General features: G+C 47.8%; 1 protein-coding gene across 16 annotated transcripts in view; it reads left to right on the top strand.

Annotated features, from left to right (window-relative positions):
- Nucleotides 1–3,669: 3,669 nt before the first annotated feature.
- CAMK2D (calcium/calmodulin dependent protein kinase II delta) overlaps nucleotides 3,670–26,116 on the top strand; it is a 251,290-nt gene continuing 228,843 nt past the window's right edge. For all 16 annotated transcript variants that reach the window (XM_055144158.1, XM_055144153.1, XM_055144151.1 and 13 more), the window contains exons 1-2: nucleotides 3,670–3,931; nucleotides 5,709–5,803. In XM_055144158.1, coding sequence (XP_055000133.1) covers nucleotides 3,867–3,931; nucleotides 5,709–5,803 — 160 coding nt within the window. In that variant the 5' untranslated portion in view covers nucleotides 3,670–3,866. The remainder of the gene's footprint in view (nucleotides 3,932–5,708; nucleotides 5,804–26,116) is intronic.

Below are 26,116 nucleotides of genomic sequence, written 5' to 3'. Positions count from 1 at the left end.
ATTTTGGACGTGGTTGGCCGGGTATGTCAAGAGCAGATGAGCAAAGGCCCAAATTGAGATCAGGAGGTAAAAGGGATAGGGATGGGGGTGGGCATCTAGGAAAATTTTGGATTTTGGAAGCATTCAGAAAAATTTGAGCAGGACCCAGAGATATTACAGCAGGAAAGGCACTCATCTTCTATGTGGCTGACCCTGTTCGCTCCTGGGTCTGCCAGAAGAAATTTCTGAGGGCCTGAGGAATGTGACCCAGCCTTTTTTTTTTTTTTTTTTTGCCTTCCACCTCCCAAACATAAAAACAACAGAAGATATTTTTTTCTTCCCTTTTTGGGTCACACCCGGTGATGCACAGGGGTTACTCCTGGCTCTGGACTCAGGAATTACTCTTGGTGGTGCTCAGGAATTGATCTGGGAATGCTGGGAATCGAACCCAGGTTGGCCACGGGCAAGGCAAACGCCCTGCCCTATCCGCTGTGCTATCGCTTCAGCCCCCAAAACAACAGAAGATTTTGAGCAATGCTTGCTTTGTTCTAGGTGATAGGGAAGTGTTGTGCTGAGACTGGAAGGAAAAGAGGCAAGGACAGGAAGAGTGAAGGGAGTCATCAGTAAGAAAGATAGAGTCAAGGGTTCAGGGAAATTCCTGTGTAGCTTCAAATGTACTGTCCCAAGGGGGTCCAAACTGGAGAAATATATTCATTTACTTATGTTGGAGATATTTGTTGATTCTCCAACATAAGCAATATTTATGTTGGAGAAATATTTTCATTAGTTTTTGTGGGGATATAGATTTAGGAAGAGTATAAATATAGATGAAGCAGTGCTTGCTTAAAAATGCATACATCCTCTTCAACGTATTAAAACTCAGTTATGTTCCATTGCTGGTATCATCCAGTTATCAAAACCATTTACAATTATCAGTTGTTTAAATAACTGAGATTAATACTGTCATGGTGCAAGTCTCATTATTTAGGTGTTTTTAAAACAATCTTCTTTCCAGAGTTATAGAACTGTGTTACTTTTTGTTTCATTTTCAGATTTGGAGAATAATAAGTAAGTAATTGCATTTTAACTTGGAAACAAATCACTAAAACATATTGAAACTTCCTGGTCTAGACTGAATTGTTCTATTTTTGCAAATTTATCTTTCAATTAATTACATTTAAATACTTTGGTATTTTCTATTTTTCTAGGTTGTTTGTTTCTTGTAGAACTACATTTACACAATATACTTGCTATTTGTGGCTAGGAATCAAAAGTTAGACTAAATTCAATTTTGTTAAGATAAACATTGTCTTAAAAAAATTCAATGTAGTAAATTTAAAAGCTCTTAATTGACTTTATTCGGCAATTCCTGAATCAGGCAGTGTTCCATCTGGCAGACAAGAAGAACCCCAAAGCTATGCAAAATGAAAGGCTTCTGTGGTTGAAGGACCAACTGACAGGACTAGAATAAAAGGAAGTAGTTTGTGAAAGTTAGCTTCCTTTAAGAGAAGACAGAAGTCTATAAAGCAGATTATCTCACTAGCGCTGACCGAGTAATTCCAAATTGGGTTAGAGCTCTATTCCTGGGAAAGGCCAAATAACCAGTTAGTATTGATTGAGGCGGCTTGGGGCTGACTTAGCACATGTGAATCCATTTTGATTCTACTGTCTTGTTTTAAACAATGTTTAAAATGTTTGCTCACTTGGGCAAAAGCTCACTTATAGACAGAATAGCATTCTCCAGACCAGAAAGTAAAAGATTTAGGACAATATATGAATTTGACCAATTACCAAGGTAATTGACTAATTACTAGCCTCAGAAAGTAAACTATGATTGGTTGGTTCTCCAACTCCAATATATCTTTTCATCTTCCAGTGTGCAATTTGATACCTACGATGGAATACTAACGATGAATAAATGTGCGATAGAATTGCAAAGTGTTTAGGGTACTGAGGCACAAAAAGACAGAAATTTGGGAAAGGGGAGCTTTTAAAGCAAGTGGTACTTTGGGGGGGATTACCTTTAAATTCGCAACTGCATAGTTTATTAAAGACGGAACTGCAAGAAGACCCAGGGGTGGTCTAGGCGTCATCAATTTAATTCAAATGTAAGGCTTAATCCCCCCACCCCACTCCATCCCACCCCCCTCCACTCCCTGTGGACTTCTTATAAACAAGGACAAGTCTGCTGAGGGGCAGGACACGTGCTGGCGAGGCGAAGTGACTCTGCAGAGAGCCCTTTAGGAGGGCTCCTCAAGCCCCTCTTGGTGAGCGCATCATCAGGTCCCACGATCGGGCCGGACCCTCGGAGCACAAGAGCGAGCGAGCCACCTCTCCTTTTGCTTTTTTTTTCCCTGGGCAAAGCGAAACGGGCTAGACGGGCTCACGTGACGCGGTGACGTCAGCCCCCGCCGGGCCGCCGCGTGACTGACAGCCCGCCTCCCCTCTCGGCCCGCCCCCGGGCCCGGAAGTCTCGCGAGAAGGCGCCTTACTATCAGAACTTGCCGAGGTGCCCGGGAGTTACTCGGCGCCGAGGCGTGGCGGCGCGGCCGAGTCTCGTTCCCTAAGTTTGCGTCTCCTGCGTGTGGCTGTCGTGCTCTCGGACATGCTAGGGCCGCCGCCCGGCCCGTGTCGCGGCGCGGCAGCTGGAGGGGACCCGTGTGGCCGTCAGCGCCCCGGGCGAAACGTGGCCCCGAGCGGCGTCGCCCCCCTCGGCCCCGGGCGCTGCGCCGGGGAGGAAACGCGGCGGCCCGGGGCGACTGTCGCGGCCCCGCGGGCACCTTGGGGAGCCGACGGCTGCCCGCACCCGCCGCCGCGACCCCCGACGGGCCGCCCGACCCCCGCCGCCTAGTCTGCGGCGCGCGGCGGGTCCCCCCGCAGCATCCTGGGGCGCGCCCCCCCCGCAGCACCCCGCCCCCCCAGCCCGCAGCTTCCCGGGGCTCTGCACCCCCCCGCAGTTGCCCAGGGTTGTGTCCCCCCCAGCAGTTCCCGGGCGATGTCCCCCCGCAGCATCCCGGGGCGCCCCCCACCCGAGTCCGCAGCTTCCCGGGGCGCTGTCCCCGCGCAGCATCCCGGGGCGCGCCCCCCTACCCCGCAGCATCCCGGGACGCTGTACCCCCGCAGTATCCCGGGGCACGTACCCACACAGCATCTCGGGGCGCTGCCCCCCGAAGCATCCCGGGGCGCGTTCCCCCCCACCCCGCCCCGCGGCCGTCCCGGGGCGCGTCCCCCCCGCCCCCCACTCCGCGCGCACACACCCTCCTCGCGCGGGCCCCCGGGCCCCGGCAGGTGGCTAGAGGGAGGCGCGGGAGCGGGCGTGGCGGGGGGCTTCTCCCGGGGAAGGGGCTGCGTGCGGCGCGGGCCGGGGAGGCGGGCCCGACCCGCGCGGTGCCGTGGGGAGCGCAGGGAGGCCCCGGCGCGGCCCCGCTGACAGCTGCAGCCCGGCCGGTGTCCGCCCCGCCGGCCCGCGGCCTCCGCCCGATCCTGTCCGCCCCGGCCCGCCCCGCTCCCGGGCCCCCCGCACCCGCGGCTTGAAGAGGGGCTGCGGCCAGGGGGCGGGGAGCGTCCCGAGCAGGGGGAGGAGGCAGAGGGGAGGGGAGGAGGAGGAAGAGAGGAGGGGAGGAGGAAGAGGAGGAGGAGAGGAGGAGGAGGAGAAGGAGGAGGGGAGGAGGGAGGGAGGGAGGAGGAGGAGGTGGGAGGAGGACGGAGTGGCGGAGACCCCACGCCGCCCTCCCCGGCCAGCTCGGCGCGCCCCGCCCCTGCGCACTCTCGGCGGCGGGCGGGCGCGCTGCTCGCGGCCGGGGAAAGTGAGGGCGGCCCTTGGGTGACAGCGCCGCGGGGCCAGTCCCGGGGACGCCGCGCGCCCGCTCGCCTCGCCCGCCGCCGCGATGGCCTCCACCGCCACCTGCACCCGCTTCACGGACGAGTACCAGCTGTTCGAGGAGCTCGGAAAGTAAGCCCGCCGCCCCGGGACGCCAGGGCGGGTCGCCGCGCACCCCCGGCCCCGGACCGCGGGAGGGAGGCGGCTGGCGCGGTCCCCCGGGCACTGCCACCCCGGGGGGCGGGGGTCGCGCTCCCCAGGAGGGGGGGCTTGGAGACAGGGGAGGCCCCCCAACAACCCACGCGCACCCACCCCGGCGGTGGCCGAGCCCGGGGGTCCCCGAGGCGGCGCGTGTGCCCCTCGCGCACGGGAGCCCGAGTGGATTGACGATGGCTGCGGCGGGAGCTGTCATCCTGCGAGCGGGTGTGTGTGTGTGTGTGTGTGTGTGTCCGCGCGCGCGTGTGTATGTGTGTGCGTGTGTATGTGGTGTGCGCGCGCGTGTGTATATGTGGGTACGTGTTTGTGTGCGCGTGTGTCTGTGCGTGTGCTTGTGCATGTGCGTGTGCGCGCGTGTGTATGTGTGTGCGCGCGTGTGTTTGCGTGTGCGTGTATGTGCGCGTGTGCCCGTGTGTGTGTGTGTGCGCGCGCGCGCGGGTGCAGGCAAGCGGGACCCGGGTCCGATGCAACCTAGATCGTGGCTGCTGGGAGCCGCGATGCCACCCGCCGGGCCCGCAGGACGGACCCGCCTTCCGAGGGGAACTTCACCGACGGGGCCATTTTTATCGATGCCCAAAGTTCAACTCGGTTTCGCAGCCAGTAGCCGCCTTGTCCAGGAGCAGGGCCACCGCGCCCCCACCCCCACCCCCAGGGGGCTAGACCCCCGTGGCCCCGTTTCCAGCGCGCTGGGGTTTATTTCCTTCGGCCCGTCTGGCGCGCTGCTCATCCTCCCGCCGGGGATTTGCGCGCACCTTCGCTGCTCAGGAGGATTTGCACCCGCAGCGCCAAAGCCCAGACCGGGGCCACCCCCCGACGGGCACAACTGCCGGGACAGGACACCCACACCACGGAGGACCCGGCAGGGGGACCCAGGGGGCCGAGCCCGGGACGATGATTTCTGCAGCATCAACCCCAAGCCCGTGCTCGGCCTCCCGTCTCGACTGTTCACTCAGGACAGGGCACCGTGCGCCCGCCCGCCCCGGGGACGCTGCCCTCTCCCCGCCCCCGCCCCAGCCCCCCGGAATTAATTAAAGACCCGGAAATCTCCTAAGCTGCAGGGAGGTCTCTGGGACATGCTGATGTGTCGCCCTCGGCCCGAACATGGAGACTGATGTCCGAAGAGCAGCTTAATTCAAATCTCTGCCCTTCCCCCAGCCTCCAACAGGGCACCGAGAAACCACCCTCCCGGGACCTGTCAGGCTCGCCCAAGTGTTCCCAAGATTTGTATTTTAATGAAAACAATTGCCATATTTCCCTCGTGGGAGCCGCGTTCCCCTTCTGCACCCCCCCAAGATAAATAGGCAGCACGCGGCTGCTGCTCCCCCTCAGCCCGGCGCCTGCAGGGTTGGCCCGAGCATTTGGTGCTCTGTGAGTGGGAACTGTGAAATGTTTTCAAATTTGAAGTGGAAACAAGAGCCGTCATCATTGGCAGCTGCTTTCATTTTTTTTGTGTCGATTAATAACGCGTGCCCCCAGTTCAATACAATTGACTTTCTGCAACATGAAAGGGGGGCCGAGTTTCCAGGAAGAATTATTTCAATTCTCCAGATATTACTCTAGTGCCTTTGACACTGATCTTTGACAGTTTGCTAAATTAAAAATCGGTAAAATTGCTCAGGTTGTTGTGATTTTTTTTTTAAGTGGAATATCAGAGCAGATTATATTGATGACTTGCTTAATTGTCGGTTTTCAGGGGGGCATTCTCAGTGGTCAGAAGATGTATGAAAATCCCTACTGGACAAGAATATGCTGCCAAAATTATCAACACCAAAAAGCTTTCTGCTAGGGGTAGGTATTTTCAACCACACATGTATGTTGATTTGGTACCTGTCATGTTGGTTTTCAGTTTTGTTGTATGTAAATATATAGTTACAAATGCATTGTAGACTTAGGTATCAGATGACATACTGAGATTATTTCCTTCCTGAATGTCTCCCGGTCTGTACAGTTTTCAAAAAATGAATAGAGTTAGTATTTGATCAGTTGTTATAAAAATCCTCAGTAGCAGAAATAAGTATAAGCAAATCCGTGTCATTAAGTGTATTTTGCTATTAACTCGGCTGTGAAATAACTTTCAGAATAAGCCTGGGACGGAAAAAAATATAAGTCTCACTACTGTCATTATTCTGAGAGGGAAAATAGGTCAGAGCTCAGTTGAATCATACATTTCAACTGTAGTTACACTTGAACTTAATTCATCAAGGTATATTTAACAGCAATGGCCATGGGAGGAATTGATGATTGCTATTTTCTAGGAAGTTCGACTGGGTTTTGCTGTTCTGTGCGTGTGCTCGTAGCTTAGATCCTTACATGGTCTTTCCCGTGAAGGCTTCCTGCAGCCTCATGTAATGTGTTTAACACATGCTCCAGAGCCACCGAGATAATTCACACTCATAAAATAGCTGTTGACATAAGCCGAAAACTTGGAGGGGACCTCACTGCATTCTTCTCGTTTTGCGGAGTACATGCAGATGTACTAATACTCCAGTGCTAGGCATTTCAATGATCCCAAGCACGGGCCCGAGGCATTTTCATGGGAATTTGTGGGTGGATGAAATAAAAATGAAAATGAATAAAATGCCACCGTGTAAGCCCATTCCTGTGACCTGGTTTATTTTAAGTAATGAGAGAAGAAATTCCATTAGAGGTGGTTCTCGTTTCATTTGTCTCCTAAAAAGTGCTGATTTCTGGTATCCTGGCATCACTCTGTTTGGCTTCTGCCATCATTTTTGTTCTCTATTTGCTGCAAATCCTACTTTCGGCATGTACTTTAGGTTTAGCTTGGAATTTCCATTTATTCATTTAAGTGGAATTCTGTTGTGATTTCCTTTATCTCCTTTTAGTAACGGTCCTGAGGAAGACCTTTCTATGCAAGAGACCACCCTTGGTTGCTCTTAATGCTTCCCTGTATTTCCCTGCCCTTCATGTCTCTGCACCACAGCAAGCTCTTAGCAGTGAAAAGGAGCTGCTAAACCGAAAATGACATTTTAGTCACAGAGAGGAAAGCATAATCAAAATCTTCCAGTACTGATTTGAGTTGTGTGTGCTTGGTGATTCTGGAGGTATGGGTTCTTTTGGAGACATTACCCAAATCTCTCAGTTGTTTCATTTTCTCTGAAGACAAAATAGTCTTGTGATTCACTTTTACTCATTTCCAAAATTAGTCATCCTTGTTCATCTCCCCTAATTCATACTTACTCCCTTAATCAGAATGACAAATATACCTCTTCTCTGCTCACATACATTTTTGTTTTCTTCTCCCTCCAATCTATGAGAGTTGTTCTTTTTTCCTGGTGAAATTCCTTCTTCCTACCAGTGTCACCTGCATATTCTGTTTCAGAGAATGAACTACACCCAAACCCTCCTTGTTCCTTCTGGATTTAATGATCCAATTACTGCACTCTAGCCATATTTCAGAACAGAAGCTAGGATGAAGAAAGACAGCAGCCTCTGCAATTTTCTTTCCATGTGAAGTTAGGTGCACTTTTAAAATTTGGTGAACAGCACTGAAGAATGAGGTGTTGGAGAGGAAGGACTAAAGTTAGTTGCCTCAGATGTAATTTCTGCTTCCCCTGTCTATCTGTGTGATCTGAATTTTCTTTGAGACTCAATTTCCTCATCTGTAAAGTAGGGTGGTCATATAAAGGTTAGTGATGAATTACGGAATTACTGTAATTACTGTAGAGCAGTGCCTACTACATAGTATATAGTTTATTACTGTTGTCTGTTGTTATTACTTCATTTGGTTATAAGAATCAAATGAGGTTGCTTCTGTGAAGGAACTTGGACATTGTAGTTCAGCTGGATTTAGAAAACCCAGTTTGACCCTCTGTAGTACTCAGTGTGTTAATTTGGTTCAGTCACTATTTTTTTTCCCTGTTTTTTTTTCCTTCTTCATTTCAGAATCCTTATCAATAAAATGAAAGGAATTTTCTATTGGGCAACCTGGGTTGAGAATTTAGTGTATTTTATGATAATCACTTTTAAAATTCATTTTCCAAATACATGTTTTAATTAGACGCTGTGATTTATCACCTTTTAAATTTTAAAGTTCTGTATACATTGTACCAGTGATTGCTCAGCTGTAAAATATATTTTCTTTAAAATGCTCAATTTATTGTTACTCTTGAGTTGGTTATGGAAATTTTGCATCTTTGAATATACTTGTTTGCCTTATTTATATTATGAAACGTCAGGGGAAGGAAAAATTCCACATTTTCATTTTTAATCAAACATTGCTCAGAATTGGGAATATATAGAAAAATCCTGACACAGTGCAACTCCAGTCAGAAAAAGGTTTTTAAAAGTTCTGTAATGAAGTCAACTACCTATTATCAATTATCAGTTACCTATTTTACCTATTGATAATTGCCTATAACCAATTATCAGTTACCTTCTGAAGACTAAATACCAACTTAAATTCATGAAGATGTGTTTTAAGAACATATACTTTAAATAAAAATATTTGAGACCAAAAAGCTCTTGGAATGTAATTTTAAGAAATGACTCTTGGGACTGGGGAGCTAGGGGTCACCAGGTTTGAACCCCAGCACCGCATGACCTCATTAGCATCACTGGATGCTGCTCTGGCAGCAAACACCCCCAGCCTCCAGGTACCGCCAAAGTGCCCAGAGCCTGAACAGCAACATGTCTTTGGGTCCTAGCGCTGATCCGCCACCTTGGTTGGCTAGGTATCACCTGGGACCTCCTTGGAATGCTTACGATGACCCCCAAACAATAACAACAAAGTAACAACAAAACTGTAATTTTGTAGAACAAATTTAAATGTCAAAAAAAAAAATTTAGAAACGAATACTTTAGAGTACATGTTTTGATCCCTAAGCTACTAATATTCTCCCCACCCCCGCACCTTGCTGCTTATGTGAAACGTATAATTTTTGGGACTGCACTCTGTAGCATGGGAAGTATTGTGCCTTTATAAATCCAAGCCTGTAACCAATTTTTGTGTGTTTTATGTGGTACCGGGGATGAAGCCTTGAGCTTTCCACATACAAGGCAAGTATTGGGCTACGTTACCACCCCCGTTCGGTTTTAAAAGACCAAAGCAGGTCTTGTAATTCATGTAATGTCTTTTAAATGCAGCATTACAATGGAAAAATGAAAGGCCACTGTCCATAAATCTAGAACCAGGAGAGAATTGCCAAAAATTTGGCCACATTCCTGCACAAATTTGCACATCCAGCTCGACTGTCACCCAGGCATTTTTCTGTGCTTAGATTTTAATGGCTTTCCAGACAGTTTCAGTTGTATTTCCTCTCAGCTGTTAGTCACACACCCCATATTTGGGAAACTCAGAGTCTGTTGCAGTTCCCTTCTGTGTGAACAGTGTGGAGCATTCCTTACGTGTTACTGATCAGACGAGAGGCCTCAATCATCTATAGTTCGATGTGTTTTTCAAAGACAGTATAGAAATGTTTCCCAGCTACCCGATAATTTTACAGGTAGTTTTGTTTCATGACAAGTTTATCATTAGACAGGACTAGAAAGTAAATGGTGAGGAGTGATCATAGAATTTCACTTCATAGTTTCACATACAACAACCAGTCTCACAATGAGACGTTACTGGTGCCCGCTCAAGCAAATCGGTGAGCAATGGGATGACAGTGACAGTTTCACATGCAATCTAGAAATTGTATGGTTTTGGTCCCAATTAGGGTAGCATTTAACAGATACAGATGTGATTGGTTCTTTGGGTATTTGGTTCATTTTGCTATCTCCTAACTGCAGACTAGTCAGGTTATATAAAAACCCATGAAGAGCTGTGATTCCAGTTCAGAATCCAGTGGGTTGATGGTTCCGGTGGTAGATATCTGTAGGTAGCTCAGGAGGCCCCGAGTTGATCCTGTCCTACATGCTCTCAGCGTCACAAGGGATAACTCTGGTCTCTCAGCATCACAGGGAGAGCGCTGGTCACCCCTGAGTGCCAGCAGGTCCCAGCATGGAGGCGTGTGGCTCCTGAAGGAGTTGAGTATATGATTTATTTCACATTTTAAAGCCATCTGCTAAGATTATCAATGGTAGTTTTGATTCTTGATATTTGTCTTCCAGTGTACGGTTTGAATGTTCGAAATCACTCATTACATAATCTGATATGCTGCAAGACATTTTTATTAAGTACAGTGAACTTCGGTAGAAGTCTGCAATACTGTCCACTCCCATGAGATTATTTGTTCTTTATTGCTAAAGCTAAAAGTTCCTGTAGTCACTCATTTAGAATGCAGTAGAGCCTTTTGTTATTCTTTGATTTGACTAGTTTTGTTAATTTCTACATGAGATGAATTAGTAGACACTGATTCAGATTACATAAAAATTATCTAATTACTCAAAACTAGGTCTCAACTATAAAATCTTGACTGTTGCATATATATTGCTAAATATTTTTTGTGTTATAATAGGGTTCTCAGTAACTGGCTTTAGCTGCTTTGAATTTTTTTGGCATTTGGGAAATTGAAAAATTGCTGTAATTTCTGTTTTATGGTTTCTTGTCTTAGAGGTAGCACTGAAGTGAGGTGGAATCAGGGATGGGTTTTTATCTGCCAGAGGCTATTATATGCCTGTGACATCATTTGCAGGCCACTCAATACAGGCAGACAGGCCTCCGCCAGTGAGAAACATCTGTGTCTGTTCTGTCATGCACCGGGGCCAGACGCCAGGATTTCATGGATATTATATGGCCTACGGGCCGAGACATTATTCAGCCTTGGTAGATGAATCAAATGTTTTGATTGTAAGTTACTTATATACAATTTGTAACTCATTTTCCATATTACTAAGTTTCTTAAAGTTGCTTGGCTAGAACAGTCTCTTAAGAAAAAATGGTAAATCATTTTTATTATTTATTATTTATTATGCAATCAAGAGAATTCTTCAGTTATTGGTCCCCAGAGTGGTATGTACCATAGTTGTGTCATTTAGTTACTTTTGTTTAGTTGTATTAGACATTGATTTTCCTCTTTTGGTGATGAGAATATCATTGATATATGAGACTAGTTAAGGAATAAACAAAATATATGCCTCTGTTTCCAGGAAATAATAATAATTCTCTATGTTATTAAATAAGGGAATTCTTTTTTCTGGCACTACAATTACCATTTAACTTCTTAAAATTAACTGCATTTCAATAAAAAAATCAATGAAATAAATCTAAAAAAGTATATGTCTACAGCTATAACATGACGAGACCCTCCTCAGTGGCAGGTACATATTTACAAGGGACATTGTTCTAGTTAATCCATGTGGCAGCCTCCCTGCTAGACATAAGACTCCCATTTTTTCCAAAGGAAACTGAGGCTGTAAGTGACTCAGAATTTGGAAGTGATGGATTTCAACCCAGTTTTCTCTGCTTCCTTCTTCTGTCACATCTCATAGATTGCTGTTAAAGTGACTTTATCTTGACTGGAGTCTGTTCTTATAGCCCCACTAAACTTGAGGCTTTCTCATCGAAAGGATCACATTTTCATCTGCTCGTGCAACAAGTAGGGTAGCGTATTTCTTTGGGAAAATAATACTGAATTCCAACTTATAGAGAAGATAGTGCTGGATTGTCACAGGAACAAGATTTAGTTGAACTTTAAAATAGCCCTTCTGTGCAGTTTTTTGGAAAGAAGGTCTCCGTTGTAGTATGGAAAGAAAAGGTTATAGAAGAAATGTCTCGGTAAACCTGATTCAGTAACTGACTAACAGGTACCTCATTCCCCAGTAAGTTTCCCAGCACTGCTGCTTCCAGATCAGTGTTTCCCAGCGGGGGGCCTTATGCTCTGCTTTGGGCTGCCAGGACCTTCCAGGGGGACCACAGGTGAAAATTTTGTTGGGGGAGCATGGCAGGAGACTGAAGGGGCCAGCCAGCTGGGGAGGCCACCTGGAAGGAAGCCAGGTGAGCAGGGAGCCATGGTCAGGACAGAGGTTGAGAGGTGGTGCATTTGCTGCCGGGAAGAGGGACTCAGTCCTGAACCCAAGCCCAGAGAAGTTTCCTCCAATGAAGACATGGCGTGCCCGAGGCCCACCTGGTTACCCAGCTAAGATCAGAAGACAAAATCTGGTTTCATTGTTTCCTCTTGGATAATGCTATTTTTTTCCTTTTCTTTTTTTCTGGACAAGAGTCAAGTTTGTGCCAAGTTGTAGCACCTGGCAGAAAAATAATGAAAATTTTATTAAGCTGCAGTTTGATAAGCTTTTACATAGTGTAAAGTTTGACAATTATCTTTGTTGGAAAAATAACTGAAGTGTGGTAGGTTGTATGAAATATGTGTATAATACTATCATGTAATATTTAGGTACTGTTCCTTTAGGGACTAAAACTGATTACCTGTGATTTGGCATTTGCAGTTATTGACTTTTCAAACACTAATTGGGCAGTGGAGTGTTGTCAGCATCTGACTCTGTTTGAAACCATCTGTGTGCTCCGTGTTGAGCCCCATGTATTCCTTTCTCCGGGAGTTACTCCCTACCCCTTGCTCTTTTTGAAGGGAGCACCATTTCCCTTTTATTTGAGGGACAGCCACTCTAGTGAGATGCGTGGGCCTCATGGCCTTAGCTCGCAGGTGGGCGATGCGGGTGGTGACGCTCCATCAGGCCGTGCTAGGGTTGAGCCTTCTGGTACTGGGCATCAAACTCGGGGCCTGTTCACGTATTACATGTGTTCCGGTCCTCTGGGCTCTCGGGGAAGGGGTGCGGGGTGGGGGGACACACGTCTGGTGGTGCTCAGAGCTTACTCCTGTCTCTTTGCTCGGGGATCACTCCTGAAGGGCTCTGGCACCATTTGAGGTAGCTGGGATTGAACCTGTCAGCCGTGTGCCATGCAAGCACCCTGCCCGCTGGACTCTCTCTCAGGCCCAGGAGAAACCTTTTTGATTTCCACACACCCTACGGCTTTTCAGTTGGTTGACCTCAGCTGAGTGATCAATTGCTAAGGGAAGGTCTCTGCACGCCATATCTGGGTCCCTAGTAGTCTTCAATGCAGTTTATGTATGTCTTGTATGGATGGATTTTGCTACGAGCTGCGTTAATTCTCAGCTCACTGTGCTATCATTTTGCCCTTGCCCTTAAGAAGAGCGAAGACTTACTTTTTTGGGGGTTGCAATTTTCAGTTTTTGTTTCGTTTTTTATTTTTTTATTTTTTTTTGCAAAATGACTTTTCTTGTGCCCTTTGGAAGAAATTTCACTAGTGATGATGTCTACCCATTGAAATAAAACAAGTTTACAAAAATTATTTTATTAAAGGGGGTAGTAAGTGAAACTTCAATTTTTATTCTAACAGATACATTATAGACAGGTGAGGGAGGTCCTATTATGGCAATAATGTTTCCGTTGAAATTTGACGTTACAATGAAATAATTCTGGGCCTGTGGAGGCTGTTTCAGATAGCATGCCTTCCCGCTGAATGGATTCCTGAGTATCCCAGAGGCCCCTGCATTAGCAAATCTCCCCTCTGTGGAGGGGCTCACAGGAGCCCGCCTGCTCAAGTGTGCCGGCTTCCTCTTCTCCATCTCTCCCCTAAAAGACCTTTTCTAACCCCCGACGCTTAGCTGAGCTCTCTTTACTTCTTGCTTTCGCTCTGCTAAAGAGCTTCCGAAAACAGGTTTTTCAGTGGACAGTTGCCACATTTTTTATTCATGTATTCAGTTCATCATTAGAGCCCGCAGTCCCCGCTGGGCTGGGCATCTTGATAAGCCAGGGTGGAAGGCAGACGGGCCGCCCTGCAGCCCCTGGCGGGAGGACAGCCTCGGTGTCCAGTGTGGGTCCCGAGGGCGCATGCATGGCGCTCGTGCAGGGCGATCGCTTTCCTGGAGATTCTGAGGAGAGATTGCACTGTGAATGATGCATGAGCCCGGTGCAGGGACAGGCGCGTCCCCACCCAGGCCTGCAGCCGGTTCAAAGGACGACGCTCCAGCCCCCGCAGCAGATGGAGCGAGCTGGCCCACCCACAGCTACTGCTGTTCTTTCACCTTGAAAACCGTTCCAGGTACTGCCTCCTCCGGGAAGCTGTCTGACTTCTGCTCCCAGCCAGAAAAGGAACTTCTCGAGGTCTCTCTCTCCCCGCACTCACCCATATGTGTTTGTAGCTGTCAGGCGTGTGGGGGATGGATTTTCTTAAACATTTCTTTATACTCGCCTGCAGATCTGTGCCTGGCACGGTGATTACAATATCACAGATAGCTGAGAAGGTTTCTGAAGGCGTGGACAAGTCAGGTTCTGTCTCTGGAAATAAATCTATGTTTAACACAGGACTGTGTCAGAGCAAGCAGATAGATGGGACTAGAGCTGGGCTTCCTGTCGGGTGGAACTGGCTCACTCTACAGATGAATTTCTAGTTTACAAACTGCCTCATTCTCTAACGGCGCATTATGCTTTGTCTGAAAGAGTTTTGTGTAATGTGGTTCCTTTTTGAGCAGTTACATGCAAATTGTTTTTATTTGTTTGTTTTGTGGCCTGACCCAGTCTTGCTTAGGGGCTATTCCTGGCTGTGTGTTCAGGAGGGACTGTTGGCTCAGAATACCATGTGTGGAGGTGCCAGGGACTCTGCCAGGGGCAGAGCAGGAGCCCTCTCTACCGGCTTTGCTGTCCCTGCATACGAATTCATGCTACTCTTTGTTTTGACCATGACAAGCTACTGAATGCTGAAGGCAGAGATCCAGCCCACGGTAGCAACAGATTCCTGCCTGTGTGAAATTGTCTTGAAGATTTGTTTTTAAATGTTTTGGTCTGTTCTCCAGCAGCTCTTACTTTTTCATTTTCCTTTTAATAAAGCTCATTTTAATTAAATTTTTTGAATCTTTTTTAAATTTTATGCCATTCCAAAGATTAAACCCAGGGCCTCATACATGGAAGGCAAGTGCCTTGCTGGTGGGTGACATGCCCCCAGCCTTGGAACACATTTTTGAAAAACATTTTGTGATGCTTTCTGGAGATTTGGATAGATACATTCTGGATATTAATTGCTTATAGAGATTTTTTTTCTAGTAAAATTAGAAGCCAGCTCTTTGCAGCTGCCTTTTTTTGGCCATTCAGACACGGATGTGGTGAAAGACCTGCAAAGTATGCTTGTGCCAGGGCCGGAATGCCCTGGAAAGAGGAACGTGTTTTGTGAAGCATGTACTTATGTTTCCTGGAGGAGACACCTTCATACGTGATGAGTGCAGAAAATCAGGGTTCGTAATTCTGTGACTTCACAGTATGCTCATCATTATTTTTTTCTTAAAAAAATGTATTTCCAGAACAATATTACAATTGTACTTTTATTTTTATTTATCTCTGGGCCACACCTGGGGGTACTCAAGGCTTACTCCTGACCCTGAGCTCAGGGATCACTCCTGGTGGGTTTGGGAGACCATCCGTGGTGCCGGGGGTCAAACCTGGGTATGCCCCGTGCAAGGTACACGCCCTACCCACGGTATACTGCTCCAGCCCAATTATGCTCTTAAGTGGCTTTTCTTAACATCTGAGGTCCTGGTGATAAAAGTCACTTGTGAAATTTGTTGAGCTGAACATGTAGCCATTTTTAGAGTCTTTATCCATGTTGTGTTCTCTGACTACTTTACTAAAGCATATTGTACATTCTTTGATATTGAAGATTATGTGTGTATACATATATATGCACCTATATGCACCTATACACTTATAAGAATGTGTAACGGATTGCACATTTGGGCCATAACTCCTAAAGTATATTTTAAATTATAATCACATTGTTTTGCAAATATATTGGAGGTTACATCATAAGGTGAACGAATTACAGAATCTGGCTAAATACAGAAAAATGGAAACTCCTTTCCATTTGAAACTAGTCATAGATCACTACTTAACAACCATTGTTAGCATATTGTCTTTTTAAATTTGTCAGATTGTCGGACTGAAGTACACAATTTTGTGCCTTGATTTTTTTTTTTTTGCTTAGTACTATAAATTTTCTCTTATGTTACAACAAATTTTAATTCTTAGGAACAACAAAATATATTTATTTTAGTACCTCTAGTTTGTTAGCTTGGGTCTTGGGTCAGAGTCGGCTATGCTCAGGGCTTCCTCCTGGCTCTGTGCTTAGGGATCACTCGTGGTGAAGCTTGGAGGACCACAGAGGTGCTGGGGGTTGAACCCAGGTCAGCCACATGCAATGCCAGTGCCCCGCCTCATTGCACTGTCACTTTAACCCTTTGCTAGTTTTATTTTTTTTTCTTTTCTAGGTGACTTTTGCTATGATTATTCTTGGAATAGGGCACTTTTTAAAAAATGAAACTTTTTCTCATTTCTCATTTCTGATTCTTAAGAAATAGTCATTAAGAAGTTTGAGGGTTGACTGTCATCACCATTTGTGATAAATGATGGTCAGAATACATCCTGTAAGTTTAGTGCATGACCACCGGTGTTTAAGTATGCTGGTGATAATGATCTTGGGGTACAAACTTTCAGTTTCAGCTTGACAGAAAGGTAGTGGCTGTGTTTCAGGTCCCCTGCGAGGTGTGAAATGCAGAAAGGGCATAGACTGATGAGCCCCTGTGGACCAGGTGCAGTGCAAGGTGGGACGAGGCACCCAGGGCCACCCAGGAAGTGCCAGCTCTTTGGGGGGTCCCGAGGGAGCTGATGACTTGCTGAAAGACACAGGGTGACTTGGAGAGGAGTTGATGTCCAAACTGGCTTTTGGAAATGAGTAGATGAGTAGAAGAAGTGAGAAATTCATAGCTGTCATTTTATTTATTTGGTTTTGGGGCCACATCCGGTGATGCTCAGTGGTTACTCCTAGCTCTGCACTCAGGAACCATTCCTGGTGGGTCCACCCACCAGGGGACCATATGAGATGCCAAGGACTGAACTCAGATCAACTATGTGCAAGGCAAGCAAGCACCTTACCCTCTGTACTCTCTCTCCGGTCCTCATACTTGTTACTCTAAAACCACAAACTTGTGTGGAACCAGACACTCAAAATGCCAAAAAAATACGACTTGAAAATACACAGAGTTTCGTTTGGGGGCCACACCCAGTTTTCTTGGGAGCTCCTCCTTGGTTTTTGCTCTAGTGTTGCTCCTGACAAGTGCTCAGGGACTGTGTGGCACTGGGGATTGAATTGGGACCTGCTGTGTGCAAGGCAAGTGCCTTCACTTCTTAAAAGTACATCACTGTCACTGTCACTGTCATCCCATTTGCTCATCGACTTGCTCGAGCAGGCACTAGTAACATCTCCATCTCGAAACTTGTTGTTACTGTTCTTGGCATATCGAATACGCCACAGGTAGCTTGCCAGGCTCTGCCGTGCGGGCAAGATTCTCTCGGTGGCTTGCCAGGCTCTCCGAGAGGGTCAGAGGAATCAAACCCGGGTCGTCCTCGTGCAAGGCAAACACCCTACCACTGTTCTATTGCTCCAGTCCCTCAAAAGTATATAGATTAAAAAAAAAATCCAAGGGCCAGCCAGAGAGATAGTACAGCAGGTAGGGTGCCTGCCTTGCATGGAACCACCCCAGGTTTGATCCCTGGCATCCCATAAGGTCCTCTGAGCACCTGAGGACAGAGCCAGGAATAACCCCTGAGCATCACTGGGTGTGGCCCCGAAAATAGCAACAATAGAAATTCCGAGTGACTGACTTCACCTGTATAAAATTTCACTGAAGCTTAGAGAGACTGATGGAAAAGAGATGGCAAATTTTTCTTCCACCGATCAAGTGCAAGGATTTGTTAGGAGCTATTAAATTAGGTGTGCTGGAAGGCGTTATAGCCTGAGTCATTAGGGATGAACAGCTGGTAAGAGAGAAATAGCAACTTTCCCTCAGACTCGCTCTTTATTTAGTTTTAGGGAGACAGAAATTCTAGGACTTAAGTGGAAAATAATTATTTGGTTCAGCCAATATTATGGAGGTATCCCAGAGAATCCTGTTTGTTTTTATAAAATAAAAATGCTAGATAATCTCTGCAGATATTATATTAGTATTTGCTGGGGCAAAATGTAGGCTTCTGGTCAAAATCAAAAAAGTCTGAAAATGATAGTTATTCACTGCCTGCACTCCTAGCATGTGTAACGTTCTGGCACCCTTCCCAGATATTTAGGGAATAAGTGAGTAAATAGATGACTCCAAATATCAGTTTGGTATTTTGGAATGATGCTCTTTGTTGATTCTACCATCTTATAATTAATGAAGACACACAGACCAGAACTTTCACAGTAAGATTTTAAATAGCCCGATTAATCTTTGATATGATTTAGAGTTCACACAAAGTGCTGCTTGGACAATGTCATTTATTCGCGTCCTGTAAATAATGAAAACATTCCTTCTTCACTTAGACAACCTCAATTTAAATATTTAATGGACTCCCTAACTGGGCTCAGCTATACACTGTTCCTTCCCCAGCCCACCGGGTTAAAAAAAAAATCCCAGCGATGATAAAATTAGGTGTAGGATCCCACCTGTTCTCTTACTCTTAAGGGCTGTATAACTTGGAGTTTGAAGCAGGGAATTTTTTTTTCACTCAATGTACATACATGATTAATACGTCTTTGGGGTGTTTTGAGAGGAGGCCAGCAAGCCTTCTATTAAGCTTAGAAGTGAATCAGCGCTGGGAAAAACCCTAACCCAGACGGCCAGCAGGATCTCAGGGTCAGAGCCACCCTGTTTTCTCAGTGTAGATCTCATCGCGGGCCCTTTCTTCATTCTAGTAGAACTGGATCAGCTGAAAAACAAAGATGATAAACAGAACGCTCCACTGTCTGTGCACGGGATAGAGGCCCACTTTTCTCTAAGAGTTAGGGGACTTGGAAATTATTTTTAGAATACTTTCTTTTGTGGTTGCAAAAATTGAAAAGGAAAATACAGTTATTGATATTAAGTCTGTAGGAAAGAAGAAAAATACTAGGTTTTGTATTGATAGCTCACCTCTAGCACCTCATTTGCCATTTGGTGCTGTACATTGTAGTGTCCATAATTTGCCTTTGCCATACCATAGATAAGAGGACACCCGGAGGTATGTGCAGGGACAGATAAATGACTGTGGGATCATTAAAATCATTTTTCCCTTGGGGTCACTCTTGGTGGTGCTCAGGGCTTACTCCTGGCTCTGCACTTTGGCCTCACTGCTGGCGGGGCTCCAGGGACCAATAGAATGCCAGAGATTGGACCTAAGTCCTTTGTGTACAAGGAAGCTCCCTACTCCAGCCCCTAACATAAAATATATTATTATCATTGTTTATGGACACACCTGGCAACACTCAGGGGTTCCCCCTGGCTCTGCACTCAGGAGTCACTCCTGGTGGTGCTCAGGGACTATATGAGATGTGGGATCAAACTCGGGTCTTGCCCCATGAAAGACGACACTGTACTATCACTCCGGTCCTGAACATAAAATTTTTAATGGAGTTAACATTTGTTGACCTTTTGTAAAGTTTGAACCATTAGGCCTGAGACTGTACAACTTATGCTTTGAAATAATCAAACGGAATAAGTTCAAATTTAGCAACTCCAGCATCAGACTTATACTGTGAGCATGAACGAGGTCAGTTGTAAAAATAGCTCTGAGCTCTGCGATCCGGGACTCTGCTGAGACCTTCCCACGGGCTTTGAGGAGGGGAGGAAGGTGTGTATGAAGCGATTGTCCCTAACAGTTCTTACTCTGGTGCTGTGTGAGCACCTTCCATTCAGGTATTGCACGAGCTGACGAGTCCCACCGTACTTCAGGGCTGGGGACTCGGGACTCCGGGGCCTGCGCTGGCCATCCCAGCCCCGAGAGGCATGCGGCAGCTGTTTTGTGTGCTCTTGGCCCGGGTACGGAGGTAGTGGCAGCACTGCCTAGCTGAAATAGCAGAGGGATTTGGAAAGCAAGGAGGGAATTACCTGGAGTGGCGTTTGGCTTGGGCTCTGGGTCAGTTACCCTCGTCCTATGAGAATGTCTCATCTCGCCAGGAGGACTGGTCAGTGGTTGGAAATTACTACCAGGGTGCAGGGGAGTGGAGAACAGTTCAGATAGAAGAGGGCCCATATGGCAACATCCGTCGGAAATGATCCCTCTGGACAAGAACTGAGTGTTGAAAGTAGGTAAAGGGATATACATGATAACCTTTCAGCATCTGTATTGCCAACCATAAGGTCTACAAGGAGAGCGAGGAAGAGTGAGAGGGTAGAGAGTGGCCTGCCATAGAGGCCATGGCGGGTGTGGGGTGATGGGAGGGAAACTGGGGACACGGGTGCTGGGCAGTTACACTGGTGGAGGGGTGGGCGTTGGAACACTGTATGACTGAAACCCAATCACGAGCAGCTTTGTGATGCTCTATCTCACAGTGATTCAATACAAATTTAAAAACTCATATTAAAAAAGAAAAGAATGTCCCATCTTTGCAAACACCTCTCCTATCTTCCCCTAGCCCCAGGGATGTAAGTTCTCACGTTTGTGTATTTGATGATGGACATTTATGAGCTTAATATTTAATAGCCCATATCTGCCAGGAGTAACGAAGGAAAGCAAGGTTCACATTTTATCAGAACGATGCACCGTCAGAAAACCATTGGTACTGTTGTTGCTGACCCCAGTAGACTGTGGGGGCCTGGCGGCGATGTTGTCTGGCCAGTTTCCATAGAGCATGTGCAGTGCCAGGTGGGGAAGAGCACATGCGGGGTGGAGAAGAGAAAGATGGGTGACTTTGAGAGCTCCCTGCACCCCAGGAGGCCATTTAGCTTGGAAGCAGGAAAAGCAGCAGGAAGGAGAAGTTAAGAGAGAGGACTGGAACAGGAGGACGGAGATGCGGGGTGTAAACCAGTGTTTCTCAACCTTATGCCCCCGGGGGGCCTGCAGATTATGTCTCAGGTGCTGCAGGTGGAAATTGTGTAGGTGGGAGGGGCAGTGGGGGAGGGGGGAGGGGGAGAGACGCTGTTGTTGGGAATTGTGTTCGGGCACTTACCAAAAGGCTCACTTGGGCGAAGGATTGATGTCCCTGGTCTGTGGGAAAGCAGATAAAGGTGAAAGCGTGTCATGTCTTTCTTGGCCAAGGAATTGTTTGAGTGCACGTGCCCGGCGTTGGTTCACGCGTGTGGCATCGCGGCTGCAGGATTGGCACCTGTGGTGGGATGATCTCCACAGCCAGCCTCTGCCCCGTGGAGAACATCGTCCGGGATCCAGTGGAGACATATCAAAGAGGGCATCTTGGACGTGCCTTGGCAGCAGAGGCCCCGCAGGCCGGATGGGCGGGCACGGAGCGTGAGATTCCGCGATCCTGCCACCCCACGATGATAAAGTAGGAGGAGGAGAAAGGGGTGACTGAGAACTGCTCGCCCCAGAGAGGTCAGAACTGGGAGCTGGTTTTGAGGGTCAGGCTGGCACACGGACAGGGCTTGAGGTATGAGCCACCTTCTTGCTCCCTGGAAGCCCCCGAAAGCCCAGTGCGACTTGGGTGTGGCACTTGAGAAAGGGTTCAGAAAGCCGGACTGGCTCGGCATGGAGCCTCCAAACCGGGTTGCCCTGGGCGCAGCTGGTTCCGCCACTTTGGGGAGCGACCTTGGCCCCACTTCCTCGCCTCTTGGTAAACATGCTCCCTGGCTGCTTCTGCTGCTGGCCTTTGCACGGAGAAGCCGGGGTCTCGGAGACCCCTGCATGCCCTGCGGGGGCGGGAAGGAGAGCCGGCCGGGCCCATGGGGTGGGCAGGGGGGGTAGCGTGAGGCAGAGAGGGATTTTGCTAAGGTGAGGATCTCTCGGGACGTGCAGGCCCTGGATGTTTAGGGGGGAGCTGGTGAGGACCCCATGAGTGTTCTCAGCATCCTCACAGCCAAGCTGGTGGCGTGAAAGGGTAGAAGGTAGTTCAGATCTTCCAAATTTAAGGATACAGAAACCAGCATTTCTTAGGGATGCAGAGTCCATGGGCTTGTTGTACGTGCTTGCTCGGGTATTGGAGGGCCGGGTGTGTGTGTGTGTGTGTGTGTGTGTGTGTGTGTGTGTGTGTGTGTGTGTGTGTGTGTGTGTGTTTAAAACGCTAGCGGGGCTGGGAGACAGAAACTGATACTTGGGAATCGTTTCAAGAATGAACCAGGTCAAGGAAGCTCACTCGGGTGGGTAGGCGGGGCCGAGGCTTGTCTGGAGGGAGGGGGGGAGAGTAAGGACAAGGAAGACCAAAAGTGCCGTGGTAGTGGGGAGGTGAGCGTAGCGGGCAGCCCCCAGGGCGGCAGCCGCACGGCAGGAAGAGGGGTGCGCACAGGGACACCCGACAACAGGAGAGGCGGAAGTGAGATGTGGCATGGATATTCTTTCGGTCGGAGGCATGGAGACAGGACACGCGAGAGGCATGTAGAGAGCATGGAGGGCTCACTCTGGCTCGCGGCGAAGAGCGACTGCCAGAGGCCTCCTTTTATTCTATTCTTTCTATCAGTTCCATCCTAGTGACTTCATCACAGAGAAAGACTCACTAACGAGAGTACAGACACTTATAGGATGAGCGTTCGCCCAAGGAACATCAGGGAATGCATTGTCTTGTCAAAGCTATGCTGTGTAAGCTATGTTGTCATGATTGAAACGTCAGAGGAAGATACGGAACTGGACACGTCAGCTTTACAGATCACGTCCCCCACATTCTTGTGGTCGGTTACACGTGGGGCCAAGAGAAGGCTCAGACTGGTACCTGAAGGTCAGTCCAGATGAAGGATGTGTAAGAGAGGGGGAAACTGCTGCCTTGTTCTGCCAAGATAATGCGTGACCAGGCAGGTGTCCGAGAGCATGCTGTCCTCCTCCAGTCATTGGACTCACAAGTTTTTAGCCTGCCCACTGAGTGTGGAGTGGGACCTCCGTTCTGCTTCCTGCTTGCAGGGCAGCGTCCAGAGGCTCGTCCTAGTGTCCTGGCTTAGCACCAACACAAGATGCAGGATGGGGAGAGAGAACCAGATTTGGACAAACTGTGGAAATCAGGAAACTGGGTCGTACCCCTACCCCCACCCCCACCCCCCACCCCCCAAGCACAGTGTGGAGGTTTGTGAGCGGGAATAGCCATGGTGGCCTTGAATCTTGTCCTCGAGGGGAGAATTCTCCAAGCCGTGGGTGTGGTAAGGCGCAGCTGGCATTTCCGAAACATTGAAGGAGAAAGTGTGTGTGTGTGTGTGTGTGTGTGTGTGTGTGTGTGTGTGTGTGTGTGTGTGTGTGTGTGTGTGTAAAACATGCATTTTCTTTCATTCTTACCACTAGGAAGAAGAGAGCAGCAGGCTTTTAGAACCAGCCCAGGTGCCTGCAAGGACTCGCTATTGTCAGCCGACTACCTTCTTGGCGGGGTACCCCAGCAGGAGAGGGGGGAAGAGCAGTTTCTCCCCTCAGAGCAGCGTCAGGAGGATATTGTATTGGAATGTTTGGGAGCAGGTTTCCTCCGCTACCTGCAAGGGGAGCCTGGGGAATCTTTAATTTCCCACTTACATTGGCTCTTCCCTTTACTGCTACTCAGTCGCTCCATTTCTTTGCGTGAACAAAAGACTGCAGGCAGCTCTTCTTCTCTTTATTTATTTATCTGTTTATTTTATTTTTGTCTCCCAAGGGGTGCTCAGGGCGGTCTTGGGCCTGTCATGGAGACTCTTAGGCCCACCGGGCCCACGGTTCAGGGTGAGGACCTGAGGGCATGGTGGGTCAGACCCTGCGGGGCGGGATCCCGTAGGTCGGTCGGCTGCATGTGTGTGGGACTCCACCCCTTGTGATGTCTCTCTGGCCCTGGATATAGCAGCTTTTAAATTTTTTTTTGTTTTGTTTGGGAGATCACACCTCACAGCGCTCAGGGGTTACTCCTGGCTCCTGCACTCAGGAATCTCTTGCAGGCCCATGTAGACGCCAGGGATTGACCCCAGGTCAGGCGTGTGCAAGGCCGGCACCTGGCCTGCTGTGCTCTCTCTCCAGCCCCGGTCGTGTTGCACATAATCTCATCAGCATAAAAAGCAGTTCTTGAAGGAATATGAAGGACTATGAGACATAAGCTGGTATTTCATTACGTTGAATAAGGCTTCCCACCACAGAGCCCCCACTCAGGTGTCTCGCCTGCTCTGACCCGTGTCGTCTGTGTGACTGACCAGGATGATTCTGATTTTCCATTTGCTAATTTTCCCGAAGCATTCGTATTTGAATGATTTTCTTTAAAATATGGGTCATTTTTCTAGTTGTTTTTCTTTGTGTTTGGGGGTCACACCTGGTGATGCTCAGGGGTCCCTCCTGGCTCTGGATTCACTCTTGGCAAGGCTTGGGGGACCGTAGTACTAGGGATCAGAGCTGGGTTGGCCGCGTGCAAGGCAAGTGCTCCAGAGCCCGCTCTGTCTCACGGACCCTCTGTTTGGCTTTCTAAGCTCACTTCAAAGGCTTACTTTACTCCCTACAGCAGTGATGAGCAGGAAGATAGTTGTCAAGGTAGATGTGATTAGTATTTTTTTTTCATTTAAAGTGAGATGTCTTAGATCCTTTTAACCTTCCCTTATTCTTTCTTTTTTTTAACCTTTTATTATTGAGTTTAGTACCTGTGATTCCCACTTGCCCTTCCCTCTCTCCCTTGATATTTTTTTCACAAACAAAACAGTGCCTTGATTCAGATTTCTAAATTTGAGAAAATGTCTTTTTTCTAGGTCTTTTTTCTTCTTCCCCCAGTTACTTTGCTTTTCTAGTGTGAGTGGAAATTTCATTATTTTTTTCCCTAAGTTTTTGTTGCTTGGACACTGTTTCTCCAGTTCCCAGGGGATCTCGTGTCTTACTGTGCCCTTGTCTTATCAGTCATTATTCATTCACTCATTTAGTTATCAAATATTTATTGAGCAGCTACTAAACACAGGCCCATGCCTTGGTTCCAGGGACACAGGGTGAGTAGAGTGACAATGGGAGCACAGAGAGAATCATTTGGGCAGTGCTCTAATATAAACACAACAGCTCTATAACGTAGAGACTTAAGGTGGGGTTTCTAGGATTTTTTTTTTTTTGTTTCTTTGTTTTGTTTTGGGGTCAGACCCAGCTATGCTCAGGGCTTACTCCTGGCTCTGAATTCAGGGATCATTCCTGGTGGGCTCAGAGGACCATACCGAACCCTGGGTCAGCCATGTGCAAGGCAAGTGCCCTCCCTGTGCTGTAGCTGCTGCCAAGATGGGCTTCCTTTAGATCAGTTGCTTCAAAGAATGCACTCTTAGAACCCAGACATCAGTGAGAAACAAAATACAAAGAAAGAAAAAAAAAAAACCAACTGAGGCAGGCACATTCCAGGCCAGGGCTAGTGGGCCAAGGAAGCTCTGAACTTCCACAGGAGCCAGGAAAAGCAAGCACGGTCGGGTGTCCTTGGAATAAAGGACCCTCATCTGCAGTTGCTGGAGGCATGCAGAGGACAAAGCAGGGGTGCGTAGTAACAGACACTGAGGCCCCTGGGGTGATGGGAGGGCGTGGCTGACGTGCTGAGGGCGGGGTTCGGGATGCCACGGGAGCAGGGTTTGTTCAGAAAACTGCTTTCTGGGCTTCCCTGCAGCCAATGAACTGTGTGAAAACAAGAAGTCTCGCTGGCATTCTTGCAGTCTCTGGGTTAAATGAAGGGGTGTTAGTGGGAAAGAAGGCAGGTAAGGGGGTCTGTTTTGGAGGGGAAAAGTAAGAGACTTGCAGCCGGATAGAAGGTGAGGCGTGTAGTAAGGGAAGCACCAGGGCTGTGGATTTACCGGCCAAGCGACTATTGGACTGTGGTGCAGTGACTGCGGTGGGGAGGGAAGAGGAGCAGAGTGAGGCAGCGGTGGGAGCTTAGCAGTTGAGACGCCGCCTCTCCCTTTGCAGTTCCAACTGACTGCTAGTCTTGGTCCATAGATTTTCCAGTGGACATGGAGGCAGATAGTATGTCGTCTTTTGTGATGGACTTCATTTCACAAAATAGTTTCATTCCACAAAATATTTTCAAGGTTTATCCATGTTGAAGTTGGCTTAATTGTGTCTTTTTTTTTTAAATTATTTTTTGCTTTTTTTGCCACACTTGGTGATGTGCAGGGCTTACTTCTGACTCTGCACTCAGGAATTACCTATGACTGGCTCAGGGGACCATATGGGGTGCCTGGGATTGAACCTGGGTCCACTGCATAAAGGCAAACACCCTACTTGCTGTGCTCTCTGGCCCCTAGAACTGGTCTTAGTTGTTGAGCAACAATT

This window comes from Sorex araneus, chromosome 6, assembly GCF_027595985.1.
Source record: "Sorex araneus isolate mSorAra2 chromosome 6, mSorAra2.pri, whole genome shotgun sequence".
NCBI classification, from domain to species: Eukaryota; Metazoa; Chordata; class Mammalia; order Eulipotyphla; family Soricidae; genus Sorex; species Sorex araneus.
This window is presented reverse-complemented; position numbering and strand designations above follow the sequence as displayed.